The 14,404-nt window shown below is 39.3% G+C and overlaps 1 protein-coding gene across 1 annotated transcript; it reads left to right on the top strand.

Moving 5' to 3' along the window:
* Positions 1-2,647: 2,647 nt before the first annotated feature.
* cmtm8b (CKLF-like MARVEL transmembrane domain containing 8b) lies at positions 2,648-14,247 on the top strand. Its single transcript, XM_067602209.1, has 5 exons — positions 2,648-2,742; positions 11,015-11,252; positions 12,696-12,869; positions 12,961-13,080; positions 13,782-14,247. Exons 2-5 carry the CDS (start codon positions 11,121-11,123, stop codon positions 13,866-13,868), a joined length of 513 nt encoding a protein of 170 aa, XP_067458310.1. The 5' UTR covers positions 2,648-2,742; positions 11,015-11,120; the 3' UTR covers positions 13,869-14,247.
* The last annotated feature ends 157 nt before the right edge of the window (positions 14,248-14,404 follow it).

The following is a 14,404-nucleotide window of genomic DNA, read 5'->3' as shown; positions in this document are numbered from 1 at the left end:
GGAGGGAGACAGTGAATGTTGAAGAGAGAGTGGAAGACGAAAAGACAGACAGACACGCAGAGACAAAAAACAAGGACCGACCCGAGCAGAAAACAGGAAAGTAATTCAATGTGCACTCACTGCCGCACACACACACACACACACACACATGCTCATGCACAAATGCACTGTGATAATGGTGACATTTGCAGTGCGGCGGTGGTTGTGTGCGGCTGGCTGATGGCCTACAGCGATGGCCTTTAGAAGAGTGACGGGCCAAAATTACCATTAAGAAGCAGCAGTATTAACCCTCCTATTATATATACACCGCACACTCTCTCTCTCTCTCTCACACACACACACGGTTCATTGCCATCTATTACTGCTCTATGTGAGTTCAATAGCTTAATAACCTCAGTGTTGGAAAGATGTGATTGCTCTCTTTTTCTCTTCTCACCCATCCATCCCTCTCTCATCTGCTCCTGCCTCCATTTTCTACTTCCAGCAGCCGAGTACTCTCCACCTCCATCTCCACCTCCTCTTATCAATCAATTTTTCTTTCTTTCTTTCTTTCTTTCTTTCTTTCTTTCTTTCTTTCTTTCTTTCTTTCTTTTTTTTTCTGTCTGAGATAGATAAGAATGTGTGTAATGGCTGTTCTTTCTGTGATTTACCTGAGACTGTTGTACATGTGTTCACTGAATGTAACCATGTGTCACCAGTTCTTGCTCTGTTGAACGAGCTATGTGGGGTTCTTTTTTCTGTGGTGCTGTACATTCTGGGACTATTGTATTCAGTGAAAAACAAAACAAATAGTGTGCTGATTAATTTTCTGTTTGGGCAGGGTGAACTGGCTACTTAGCTCACAATGAGGAATAAAGTGAAGGATTGTGGGCCAGTAGACCTGGTGTTACTGTTGAAGGGACTGGTCTTTGCACACCTTAGGGCTGAATATGCTTATTATGGGGTATGCTGGTACAGGGCTACAGCTGTGTGTGTGTGTGTGTGTGTGTTTGAGGCATGATTGGTAAATGGTGTAAGAGGTGTCTTGCCCCGATCTTCCCTTATCTATCCACTACTACCTCTTCCTACATCTCTCTCTTTTTCTCTGCCCCAGCTAGCTCCATGTTGTCCAAGTTGTCTAACTAGATGGAGTTAATAAATTACAGTAAGATCTCTGCTATGACCATATGGACCATGCACACATTAGCCTGTACAACCAAGTTTCCTTTCTCTCCTTCTTAAGCAAGTACTTGAATTAAAACACCAAAATACAAACCAAATCATGGATAGACAGTTGTTGTTTCTCATTCACACCAATGGATACTTAATCATCCCATATCTTAGTGCAGTTGCTGGTTCCAGAAGTTATTGTACATGGCTTCCTCATGACTGGTCTTTCAACAGGTGTAAAGCGTACAACAGGCTCCAACTAGTACAAAATGTAACCACTCAACCAGGAAAAGAGATCATATCACTCCAATTTGTTTTAGGATTCATTTCAAGATTATATTGATTACTTTTAAGGTTCTTTGTGGCCAGGCTCCACAGGCAGTTATAGTTCAGTTGACCTCTCCTTACCTGTCCATTATTTTCCTTGAAATAACTTCTTAAAACTTATTTCTATCACTTAACCTCTCAATAATAATGTTATTTTGTATATCATATCTTTTTATCTTATGTCTGTCTTGCTGGATTCAGCCTTCTTTATTTTATTCCTGTATTTTTTTTGTGTAAAGCACTTTGTAATTGTTTTGATAAGTGCTATAGAAGCTAATATGTTTTCATTATCATTTTGATCAATAACTTACTTTTGTAAAAGAAATGCTAATATGCCATGTCATATGTATGTATGTATTTGTCAGGTGAAGAATATAACAGCCTAACAGCTGGATTAAAGCTGGTTTGCCATGTTTTAGCCTTTACGTTATCTGTGCATAACCCAAACACCACTGCAGCACGGGGCTTCACTTGATAACAGAAGCGTTTCCTAACAATGCTGACCTTGGCAGCAGGAGAGAGACAGGCAGGCAGTAACCAGATAGACAGACAGACTGGTTGACTGGCTGATTACAGTATTTACTGGTCAAGCGACTGCACGTAGCCTTGATGCATGTGTGTGTGTGTGCGTGCATTCAAGAGTGTCTAAGCGAGTGTGAGAGAAAGCTTGTGCTCGTATGTGAGACTTTGTGTATGTGGTGTGTGTGTAGATGTGTGTGTTATCAGGGTAGTGCAGACTCTGCTGTCCAGCGGTGTGTGAGATGAGACAGAACGAACGATTTACCACCACGAAACACTAAGCAGACCATTAAACACACACGTACACACACACACACATATGCACATAGGCACAGAAACACACAACCATCCTTTCCAGCTACACAGTGTGTGTACATATACAGACACACACTTTCACTCTTATCTGTTATACCACACACATAACACACACACACATACCGTAGGCGTACACATACTCATATTTAGCTGTAGTGTTATCACAGTTCACTATTGGTCCATATCTTGGCCAGGGGCAAGTACTTGGGCCTGTATGATGACAGGCATATCTGCAGATGGAAAACTAACCAGCCACCACTCAACCTCACAGTACACACTCAAACACAACACTTTGCTAATACTGAGCTGGGACTCAATAATGGATCCCTGTGAAGAAGCTGTCTTTTAACTCATACTCTTTCAATAGGCAGGTCAGGAGCAGGGTCAACTGCAGACAGCACTCTGGAGCTGGAGTCAATGTCCAGCTGAAAAGTAAGGAATAAACCAATGAAAGAACTGAGATTTTTTTTCCCACTTTAAACAAACTCCACCCTTTGCTATTGTTCCTTCTTAATTTTGGAGCAGTTTCTATCAAAACCTAATTAATGCCTTTGCACTAATCAACTGAACCAAGCACGAATTCTGCAGCACATCTGCAGATTCCTTGAGTGTTTTTGTTCAGTATTAATGCAAGAAGCAATGTGGGCCTTTTCATTTTGCATGATGCAAACTCAACATGTTATTAACTATGAATCAGAGAACTGCATTGGGAACGCGAGCAAGAACAGCCTGAACAATATTCATTAAAACTGGCATATGATTCAAACGAAAACAAGGCCAGCACAGCACAGCCACAAAAAGACTACCATGCTGTTGTAATCTGAAGTCATTTTGCCTCCATGCTGGTATATGTGCAAAATAGGCAGATTGAAAGCAAGGTGGGGTGTGTTTTTTGTAAATGCATGTTCGTAAAAATTTGAGGAAATGTGGTTTATCATTTCACTTTTATTGGAAAAGCTACATAAACTATTCTGTAGCTTCCAAGCACATCTCAATAAAAATTCACAACTTTCTCACCAAATTCCAAAAAGTGAATACCAAACTGTCATAATTTAAAACTTTTAAAGTAAAATTCAACTCACTCTTGTAGCAGCTCACTGGCCCATTTGCTCAGGACTAAAACTTCTCCTGCCTCAGAGTATATGAGAGGGTTTTCACTGAGTTTCCTACAATCACCTTCAGCAAGAAATTCTCCTTTGAGACCATAGATGACATCACTATATTATCACCACTTTTTCCTCAGTGTCTGACTTCAGCACATTCAGAGCTGTATATTTGTAAGAGGAACCGGTCTTGTGAAGAAACTTCCATTATTTTATGGGCATAGTCTCTTTATTGGCCTATTTTCTTTTAAATGTTAATCCGTCACTTCTCATACCAGATTTGATCTATTGATATATTCAAGTAAAATACTTATATTATTGTAAATAGCAATCCAAATAGGCCTCAGCACAGACATTGATGGAGAAAAATAAACAAGCACAAATAATGAGGCTGTATGTGTACATTTTGTCCAGGTTGGAGGCTGTTCAGCTGTTTATTTTGGCACTATCAGCAATGCTTCTCTTATAATCCCAACGGAACCAGACTGAATAAACCCATCTATTAGGCTGATATAACATCATTTATCAAATGCTGCTATGGCCTAAAGTAACATACATTTTCCCATTTATAGGTTCAAGGCACATAGGTATCATATCTCACCCAACTTCTCTTGTATGCGGCTCAAAGATAAGATAGATACATCATAAATTAAAACAGTTCCTCTTCGCATGTCAACCACACTGTAGACTCACAGAGGTCCCAAATGGGGATTTATTTTTTACCCTCCTAACAGGTTATCAGAAAGTAAATTGTTCACATTGCTTTTTTTGGGTGATGGCAAATCTCGTAAAAACTGAGAGAACAATGGCAGGAGCTGCTTAAATGGGATGCATGACACATATTAAATTCCCTATTCCCTCCAAGCTTCTGATGAGAAAATCCCAGCAACCCGAGGGTTTTGTTTATTTTGGGTATGATGCTAAAAATGTGAGCTACAGAGGTAAAATCTGAATATTATTCATATAAATTTCCCCGTATCTCGAGTGACTTGTTTTACTCAAGCTTAAAACATACGCTTTCTAGACAAAAGTACAACAGCACTTTATTTTTATTTTTTGCAAGAAAAAAAAAACAACAAAACAAAACAAGTTCAAATCACGCAGCTCCTCCAGGCACCTTTATTGCGTGCTCTACGTTCAGATTTTGTATCTTATCTGTATGCAATTATCAAAAACACAAGTTATTGCCAAACAAGGGAATTCTATTGATCAATCATTAGTCTTCATCATCGCCCCAATACACAGACCAGCACTGCAGACTCACATACATACTCTAAATTGAAAAGATAACACAATTGCTAAAAATAAACAGCAGATAAGGAAAGGAGTTGTTAAATTATTGAAAAAAAAATAGCAGACTGTTAAAAATCTATTTAGGTCTCCTGAGAACCCCCCTGCCTGCTGATATTTGTTTTGTTCCATTCGTTCTGTTTTTATTGTCTAACTACCGCGGGCCAAACCATCACAAGTGTCTTAGCAAGGGGTGGGGGTGGCGGGGCGAAGGGGAGGGAGGGGGGAGGGGGGGGGTGTTGGGGAAGCAGCCAAGTTGAGGCAACACTCTGCTGCCGCTTTCCCAGATTTACATTCAGGAGCCATTTTCTGATACGGCTACCCAGAATTCAGTCTGTCTGTCTCTCGCTCTCTCACTCTTTCTCTCTCTCTCCCTGTCTGTCTGTCTTGCTGTCTCACTCTCTCCATCTCTATCACTCCGTTCATTATCACTGTCCACTCCACAAGAGAGTAAAGGGAGAGAAGCAAGGGGTAGGGGTGGGGGGTGGGTGGGGGTTTAAGAGGGAGGGAAGTGGAAAGAAGGAAAAGGTGAGAAACAGAGAGAGAGAGAGAGAGAGAGAGAGAGTGACAGATTGAGATAGCTAGAGAGAGAGGGAGAGAGAGAGAGAGAGAGAGAGAGAGAGAGAGAGAGGTACGGAGAGCTCGAGCTATCTGCTGAAATATTCATGTTGGTGCCAGCAGCTTTTCCATTCCCCGCTCAGCAGGGGGCTGCTGTTTGATACATCCATTGCTCTCTCTCTCTCTCTTTGCTCGGCCCCTCTCCCCTCCCTCTCTCGCTCCCTCCCTCCCCCTGTCTCTCTTAACTAGTAAGGTTAGCAGATAGTAAATGCTCATGGAGAGATGGAGGACCGGACAAAGCAGCCCTGCCTCTCAGGCTGAAAACATTCCACACTGGAAAAATAACTTCTAGCATTAAACACAGTTTTTTTCTCTCTTTTGAACTGTGTTACAAAAACACATCTTCTATGTTTGCCATGTTCTATAATATTACCAAAACATAGGAGAAAATGAAAACCAAATAATAGCACAGTAATTGATTTTTATCAGGGAAAAGTATCAGCACATGACTAACATTTAGACTTTAATATAAAGGATTTATACACTATTGTCAGATGCTACAGATATAACAATATATGTTAGGAGGTGATATACATGTGTTTATACTGTGGTAACTATCACTTTAATATTCCTGGGTGTGTCCTGTCATTGTGGGCAATGCTGCCAATCAATAAGCAGGACTACTGTGAGGTAATATTGGCTTTTTATATGATTTCTTCATCGATGTGAGGACATTACTTGATTTGTCTGATACTTAATTCACTTAAATAAACACAAACACTGACATTTCTATCAGTTTATTTCATCTTTAATACATTTTCCATTGATTTTCCAGTAAAGTAATGTAATATGTGTCATTATCATGACATAAAATTAAATATATTTCAAGAATTTAAGAGACATTACCCGAATTAGAAGGTTAATATTTCTGAAATGTGGCATTTTAGACAATATCACCAAGAAATAGCTGCCAATCAATGATGTTTTGAACAATATATCCTCACCCTGTTACACTCTCTGCAGTAATTATCTCAGAGTTGACAAGGTGAACAGCAGCCACGGCTTCTCCTCAATGCTTCCCTAATTAGGGGCATGCATTTATTATTTTGCACTGAGCTCCAACCTCAAATAGCTACTGGCAAGTTTACCATCATGTCACATTTTATTTAATGAAGAATTACTGTTACAGCATGTTGTGAACAGAAAATGAAAACTGAACGGCCCCTAATGTCTTACAGTCAGGGGTGTGACCTTTATTGATACTGTTATCAAGGTTGACAGTGAAGAGTGAATGAAAAGAGAAGAGGCAGGTGAGAAATTCAAAGATGTCTTTTCATGTATTACAGAATATGACCGACTTAAGACGAAAAATATTGTTTAAATGACAATATTTGGTGTCCCACAGTCCCATAGTTGTTGATTTCACATGACAAACAGACTTTTCTGAACAATTTCAATATGCTCAGGACAAGTTGAAATGGAAATGTCACATTATCCAAACACTGATCCAGAGGCCTCTCCACACAGCCAAGAAACTCGTCCAAGGGAAACACTGCGGAAGACAAAAAAACAGAAGTTGTAGTCTCAGAGGGCGAGGTTGTGCCTTTCAGTGAACAACCGCATCATTTTATTTAGAACTGATGTCAAAGCATTTAAACAGGGAGGGGCTGCCTGTACGGTTATTGTGGGTGCATGCATGATGTGTATGCGTGTGTGTGTGTTGTATGTGTGTGTGTGTGTGTGTGTGTGTGTGTGTGTATGTGGTTGCATTTAACCAACACATGTGTTGGGGGATGCGGCAGATGTTGCAGAGGCAAGGATTAGTGTGTGTGTGTCTTTAAATGTGTGCATTAAAAATATCTTCACCACAGCAGGAAGCCACAGTGGCCAATTACAGTGCCGCATCTGGGCTAGCACACATTTATTAGTGTGTGTGTGTGTGTGTGTGTGTGTGTGTGTGTGTGTGTGTGTGTGTGTATAGAGGCGATGGGGAGGTTCAGGCAGAGTTCAGGTTATTTACATCTTAGCATGTAGAGTTTCAGTAAATGGTGCAGCGTGAGTGTGTGTGTGTCTGACAATGGTGAGGCTTTGTGTCACAGCAGCAGAATCTAAACACACACCACGAAGAAGAAGACAGAACAGGGGAGAGATAATTAGAGGGAGAGGAGAGTAAATACAGGGAAGCAACAGAGACAATGGTGAGAATGGAAAAGACACCTTAAGGAAGGGAGGTAGGAGAGAAAAAAACTAAATAAAAGCTCTGTCATTTCCAAGAGAGATATGATACCTCTCTCTCCTTCTCTAAACACTCAGAAAAAAAGGTACAGAGTGAAAGTACAACCCCAGCAACAAAAGGTACAACTCTGCACATTTTTAGTCTATTGCATAATTCCCTCTGGAGTCTGTGGAAAACTAATTCTGTTCATTTTATTTTCAATTAAATCTCTCTATGGTGATTACTTGGCTGACTGACTAACTGTTCTGGATACTTGTGAGCCACTGGAAGGCCTGGGTTCACTTTAAATTCATTCAAATGAGGAAGTGGAAGACAGCGCTGCACTTTTTTTCCTTTAAAAAGTCAAACAAATATCTTGTTTTGTTTACTTCCGGTTATATCTTTCTCCGTCTTCATTATTGTTATCATCATCCATTAAATGATCAAAAATCTCATGTAAGGCCAAGGGGATGAGCGTGTGTGTGTGTGTGTGTGTGTGTGTAGAGACTTACACTGGAAAACATAACAAAAGCAGAAAATAGAAATATATGCCCCCAGTTAAACCATTAATCACCTGTGTGCTTCCAAGCCTTTGTGGTATTTCAGGAAATTAAAGGAGAAGCCACTGAGACAATAGAGCAGAGCCCCATCAGTAATTACTTTGGAGAATCTAAGGAAGTGGCCATTAGGTTATTGATGAGTAGAAAAGCCGGCTGTATTGATATTAATTTTGATGAGGGCTATGCGAGATCATGCTGGCTGCATCTATCAGATATTCACTGATATAAAAGGAAAACCTTTCAATCTTCAGCATATCCTACATGGGATTACTTTTGGCTACAATTATGGGATTTCCTGGTATTACAGGTTTTCCTGTGTACATGAATACATTTTGTTTATCTACTGTACACGTTCCAAAATATCCCATTCATGCAGCCTCTGCATATTAGTGAGTAGTTAAGAACATGCCACAAGTAATGAACAGGAAACTGTACTCTTAACATGTTGTTATGAAGGCTAGTGTGGACAAACAATAGCAAGCAACATGTTAAAATACTAATATAAACCATGATTTTGTGATAAAATATAATTAATTTACCAATTCAGAAAAACGATTGATTCTACGCGAGAATATTCCACATTGAAATGTGTAACAAAGCAGAATTTTCTCTAAAACCCCAAACTTTTTTTTAAAGTTGGTTACATTCAGTATGTCAAGAAACAATTACGAATGTGCTCTGACATTAGTAAATGACATTGAGATTGTGTTTCCAGTTTTTAATTAATAAAATGAAAAGTGAAATGACCCCAGTCCTGCTGCGATAATTAGCTGTTAGACAGCTCGTATGGAAAATCTATTGGCCTCAAAGACAGACTAATGTGTTTGAGTTCAGGCTGCCAATCCCGTATACAGAAATGTATTGGTTGGCCATTTATTTTTTTTACCATATTGGCTACATGTAGCCGCTGACTAGCACAAGGAGGATGAGAAAAGCTGGCCCATTGCTTCAATAAATGTTGAGAGAGAGTAATGCAGAGTATAGATTGCTGCAGTGGATATATTGCTGTAGAGAGCAGAATGTGCTCAGCGGGGCAGAATTAGTCCATCAAGTAGCATAAGATAAAGCATGTAAAATATCCGCTCAGATAATGTGTGGCTCGGGATATTGACTGCAGCAGAACACCACAAAGCATCAGTTGTTGGTCTTTTTGTTTGCATGTGCTGATGGGGAGGGAGAAAGTCAGGTTCACCCAGACATCATTTCTGTGTGCTTCACTGCCATTAGATTTTTTGTAATCAACAAGAGTGATTTTATAGTCATCTGGTTATTTCAATCACTCGGTCCACTCAGGGCTATGATTATATAGCCTCCTGGAGAACTGCTGCTCGAGCCCAGAACATCTAACTTCACTGATTAAATGCAAATACAAATGAAGTGAAAATCAGTTTTTCGTCATCTTTCAAAAAAAAAGCTTAAATTTGTATATTAATGTAAACATTTGATGATCTTTGTTCTCTCTGCTCTAAACTTTCTATTCTGTTCTGAGGGAGAAAAAACACCATCAGCAAAGACAGGAGCAGTTAAAAATGTTCATGTAGTTTGCAGTCAAACTGTCACGTCAGCATGAAACATTCAACTATCCAAGTTTTTGTTTTGTAAATCCAGGCAGGCCCCCTGCACGTCTGTAGGGAGGAAACATTCAGGTAATTAACTGAATCAACCATTATCATAGTGTTGCCACCTCCTTATTAACAACAAACAATACAGAATAAATGAGTGAAAACAACAATTTAGACGCCCTCAGTGCGAACAGTCTTATTGGCTTCTTTTGTCCATGAACTGTGCTGTTTCCTCTAATGTGTGATTTACTTTCTGTCCATGTGTAACTACTGCCCCCCAGTGATCAAAGTCACTCACTGCCACTCGTAGCTGCACTGCAGCACGGGCCAATCTTTTTTTTTCTCTGGTAGTGGTCAGAATTCACTTAAGGTTCACAAGGTTTCGGTATGATTTTGGCCTTAGATTAATTTTTTTCACTGAAACCAATCAACTTGCACATTTACTGCAAAACTTGAGATATTTAATGCACCACAGTGTATATTTGTTACATTTATGTTGTTGTCAGAGTCATGTTACTGTTCATTCTAAAGCAGGAGTGGGTGGGATTTTTCTCTTGCTGGTGTGTTCAAGGATGACATCTGACTTCTTAGAGCAGGTTTCCTCTGACGTAATAAAAAGAACATATTCACATTGGCCATTCCTCATATCCATTTCCTTGTTTGTCTTCTGTTTTCTTTTTCCAATGATGCCAGTCTTTTTAGCAGCCCTAAATCAGTTCTTGGATATTGACAGATGCTTAAATGCACCACAAAAATAAACCACCTGACTCTCACCTGACTCAAACAAGAGTGAATATTTGCAAATTGATTTTCATATTATTGCTGAAAACAATGACAGCCTGGAATGTAGCATAACAACCTAAATAATCAATAATTGTAGTCAAGGGGCTAAAACCTACACAAGTATCAGCAGCAGAACTGTCATCATCAGTGTGTCCTGACATAGACCCCCCCTCCCCCTACACACACACACACACACACACACACACACACACACACACACACACACACACACACTCACACAAAGCTCCTCTTCTTGCCTCAAGCTGTGAATACTTCTCAGGGGACAGTCATCTCTATTTCTTTCACGACTCTGAAATCCACCTAATGGCATCCAGAGTATCCCTGATAATAAGAAACCTTCTCCAACTCCATATTATAGCAATTTAGATTCTGTTGTAAACATTTATTCCATATTTTTCCTGATTTTAAGCACCAAATTGATGCTACAACATAAATTGGTTAAATTGTGAAATGCCCAACAGAGAAAAATACGGTAAATTTACTTTTATACATCGTCACTGTCATTTATTTACTTGAGTCAGTTATTTTTAAATCAGGGCAAAGGAGGGCGGGCACTCCCAAATGTTTGTTTATGTAATGTTTATATGTGAGTTGAAATACTGTATTTATCAGATCACAGAGGGGTGTCCTTGTTGGATTCCGGGACAGGAACACAACTTCCTCTGCTGCAGCAACAACCTAACTGAAAGCACATACGGAAAGTCTGCGTCAGTGCACCATGGAGAGAGACGCTGTGGTGTTGGCCCGCAGAAGCCCCCCTATACCAGAGTACAACACCTCAACCTCCACCTTGGCCTTCGACCAGCATTTCACCATGACTGCCAAAGGAATACTTCTCATGGCTGAGATAGTAAGTGTGAATCGACTTGAAGTTTTAAGGTTTTTGAAATTGCAATTTGACTTAAAGACAACCAGAAGAGACTGTATGATTAAAAAATGCTCAGCAGTAATGAAATCACAATAGAAATGTTGACTGGAAATTACTGGAAAACTGATTCAACGTTTAATAATCATGTAAGGAAGCGGCAATAAGTTTGATATTTATAAGAAGCATAAATAGACAAGAAGAGTATGTTACAGTTATGTTAAAAGTTCACATTGTCTTACCATGCACTTATGAAGGCAGGCTTCGGGTTTATAAAACTATGTATAAAATGTTTTTTTTCTATAACATCAACTGAAATTCATGGGAGTGACAAAAATGTATTTTTGTGGCATTCCTCAAGCCAAAGAAAAGCTAAATGGAGAGCATTTTTTTCTATGAAAATAGGAAGTTAATCAAAAACATCAAGTGAATCAACTCTTCCTCCCTTCACTCCCTCATTGTCTCTCTTCCTCTCCAAATCAGATGAGGGAAGAAGTCAGGGCAGCCTTTCTCAAAATACAGTCTGGCTGGCTGCCATGCAGAGGCTGGGCAGGCCACAGTTGGTGTAATCTGATGGCAACAAGTAAAAAAAAGAAAAAAAGTACAATGTAATGCAGACACACTGTAAAGCTGTTTATTTTGGAAATTACATAACATGGACAGATGTGTTCTCTTGAAATCAGAGATACATTATATGCTGTCAAAACTATGGAAATTACATCCTGAAAATACAGCATTTAACTGCAAATTCTAGGTTTTCGGTTAAATTAATGTGACAGATCGAAACGTTTCACTAATTCATCAGTTTACGTGATGTTCATTTGTAATCTGAGATCACATTTGGAGAAAAAAACCTGCTGCGCATGTGATATGAAACACGCAGCAAGAATCTTCTGTTGTGAGACAGGAAGGGTGGGTTTGGAATCGTGTTGGAAGCGGAAAGAGATTTAGTTGCTCACTACCACATCCCTTTGAATCAGAGGAGCTCCATTGAAATTTCTGTTGGCAAAGTCGCCTATCAAGTGCCTCAAAATGCTAATCTCAAGATATGCACTTTTCATCTGCACTTTGTGTCCCGTGTCTATCTCCTTTTCATGACCTCAAAACATTTAACAGGTGAAATTGGTGAAGGATCTTTTTGCTCAGTATTTCATAGAAAGAACAATATTTTCTCTACCCAGTCTAGTCTGTGAAAAAGTACACCAAAAAACAGTGTCATACCTCATTTGTCTCTAGTTTCACTTTTTATTACTTTCTTTTACTTTCATCTCTCAGTTAGTTTCATTCACAGTGTGATAATGTAACCCTGCACTTCCAAACACATGCGTGAACTCTGAGGTAAATCAAGAAGTGTTCAAATTGATCTCCTCTCCTCTCCTCTCCTCTCCTCTCCTCTCCTCTCCTCTCCTCTCCTCTCCTCTCCTACAGGTCTTTGGTATGTTGGTGTGGATTCTGGTAGGGGGCACAGAGTATTCATCTCTGCCTGCTCTCTGCTGGGTGATGTTTGTTTCCATCTTGTGCTGGGTTCTGACCATTTGCCTGTTTATAATTTACCTCACTGGAGTCCACAACAGGATACCACAGGTCCCCTGGACTACAGTGGTAATAGACACACACACACTTGTCCTTGTATATTAACAGAGCGGTCTGACTCTTTATCTGTATTCACTATTTGTGTCTTTGTGTCCTCTAGTCACTGTGTGTGCACGGTGGTGCTACAGTTTTGTACCTGGTGACAGCAGTTATAGACGCTCTCTCAGTCACGCAGGCCATAAGGGGGCGACACAACTACAACTGCTGGGCAGCATCTGCAGTAAGAGCACCCCCGTCAACACAATCTGATGAGGGAGATGTTTTTGTCATGTGAAACAAAAAAAGTTTGAATATGAACATAACACACAACAAGAGTAGCTCAGTGTCAACAAAGTGCAGGCTGCTTCATGGTTTTTTTTAAAAAAAAGAGGAATATTACAGCAACCATGTGTACAGAATGACCTACAATTTCTGCAAAAAAGTGACTGCACTCACTGTGCAGTAGCAGGCAAGGAGGACACCATGGTCATGTCCTCTGTTTTGTTTGAGGAAGACTTTGTTTTGGCTTTTAAGGCTCATTCTTATATTTTTTCAGATTCAAAAAAGTTAAACTTAACTGTCATGGGGAATAAAATAAGTGAATGAATTAAAAAGAGATTTAGTATTTCTCCTCCAGAATTACAGTATATTACTGGTGGTATGTAGAAGGCTTTGAAACAGCTTTGAAACCACCATGTAGGGATTTAAATATAAGATATAGTATAATTGCACTTTTAAATGAATAAAGAATTTTGTTATTTTTGACTAAAAGGTGTTGACTATGTAACAGTTCATAGCCACATTTTGGACACACAAATTTGTATAAGAGATTTTTTTTTAGTATTGAGTGAATTATGCTTCTAGGGTGTTCAAAAGCTATTCTTATTGTTTTGTTGTTTTCTCCCTCTCTTTTCCTCAACTTTTCCTTTTCATTCTTCTCAGTTCTTTGCTTTTCTGACCACACTGTGCTATGCAGGAAGTAGCTGCCTGAGCTACCGTGACTGGAAAACCACAGAGGAGGAGCAGTAATCTCATTACTTCTCGTTTGAAGGCAACATTGTTCACACTTTCTCTGAGGAGCATGTCCGTCAGAGAGATCCATCCTGATTCTCTTGAAGTCAAATTAAAACTTGTACAGCATTATAATCAGTTTGTCGTGGTCATAATGAAAAACCTTTGTTGTATGTCACATGGAAGCAGAGGGGGACACTTGCTCTCAAATTGTGCAATGATGAAAAATGATCATGAGCATGGTTGTTGTTGTATGTTTCAGGCCGTATGAACTGTTGTAGTGTCTTGCATCTAAGAAACATGGATAAGTTTTGTGATACAAACCTTTTCATATTCTTTGTCTTAAATCTTTGTTAAATTATTTTCTTCATGATTATTAAAGCCGAAGATGCTTTTGTTCAGGTGTTTTATGGATTTTATTTGATTTCCACAACATTGTTATCACAAAGGGAAAAGAAATACAGAAGTATGTTACATGAAAGAAAATTATATATTGCTGCATGTATAACATAGCACAGACTGAGCATTTGACACATTTCTCCAACATTAGAAAT

The sequence above is a fragment of the Thunnus thynnus genome, chromosome 10, assembly GCF_963924715.1.
Source record: "Thunnus thynnus chromosome 10, fThuThy2.1, whole genome shotgun sequence".
Lineage (NCBI taxonomy): Eukaryota > Metazoa > Chordata > Actinopteri > Scombriformes > Scombridae > Thunnus > Thunnus thynnus.
Note: the sequence above shows the minus strand (reverse complement) of the source record. Positions and strands in the feature narration are given on the sequence as shown.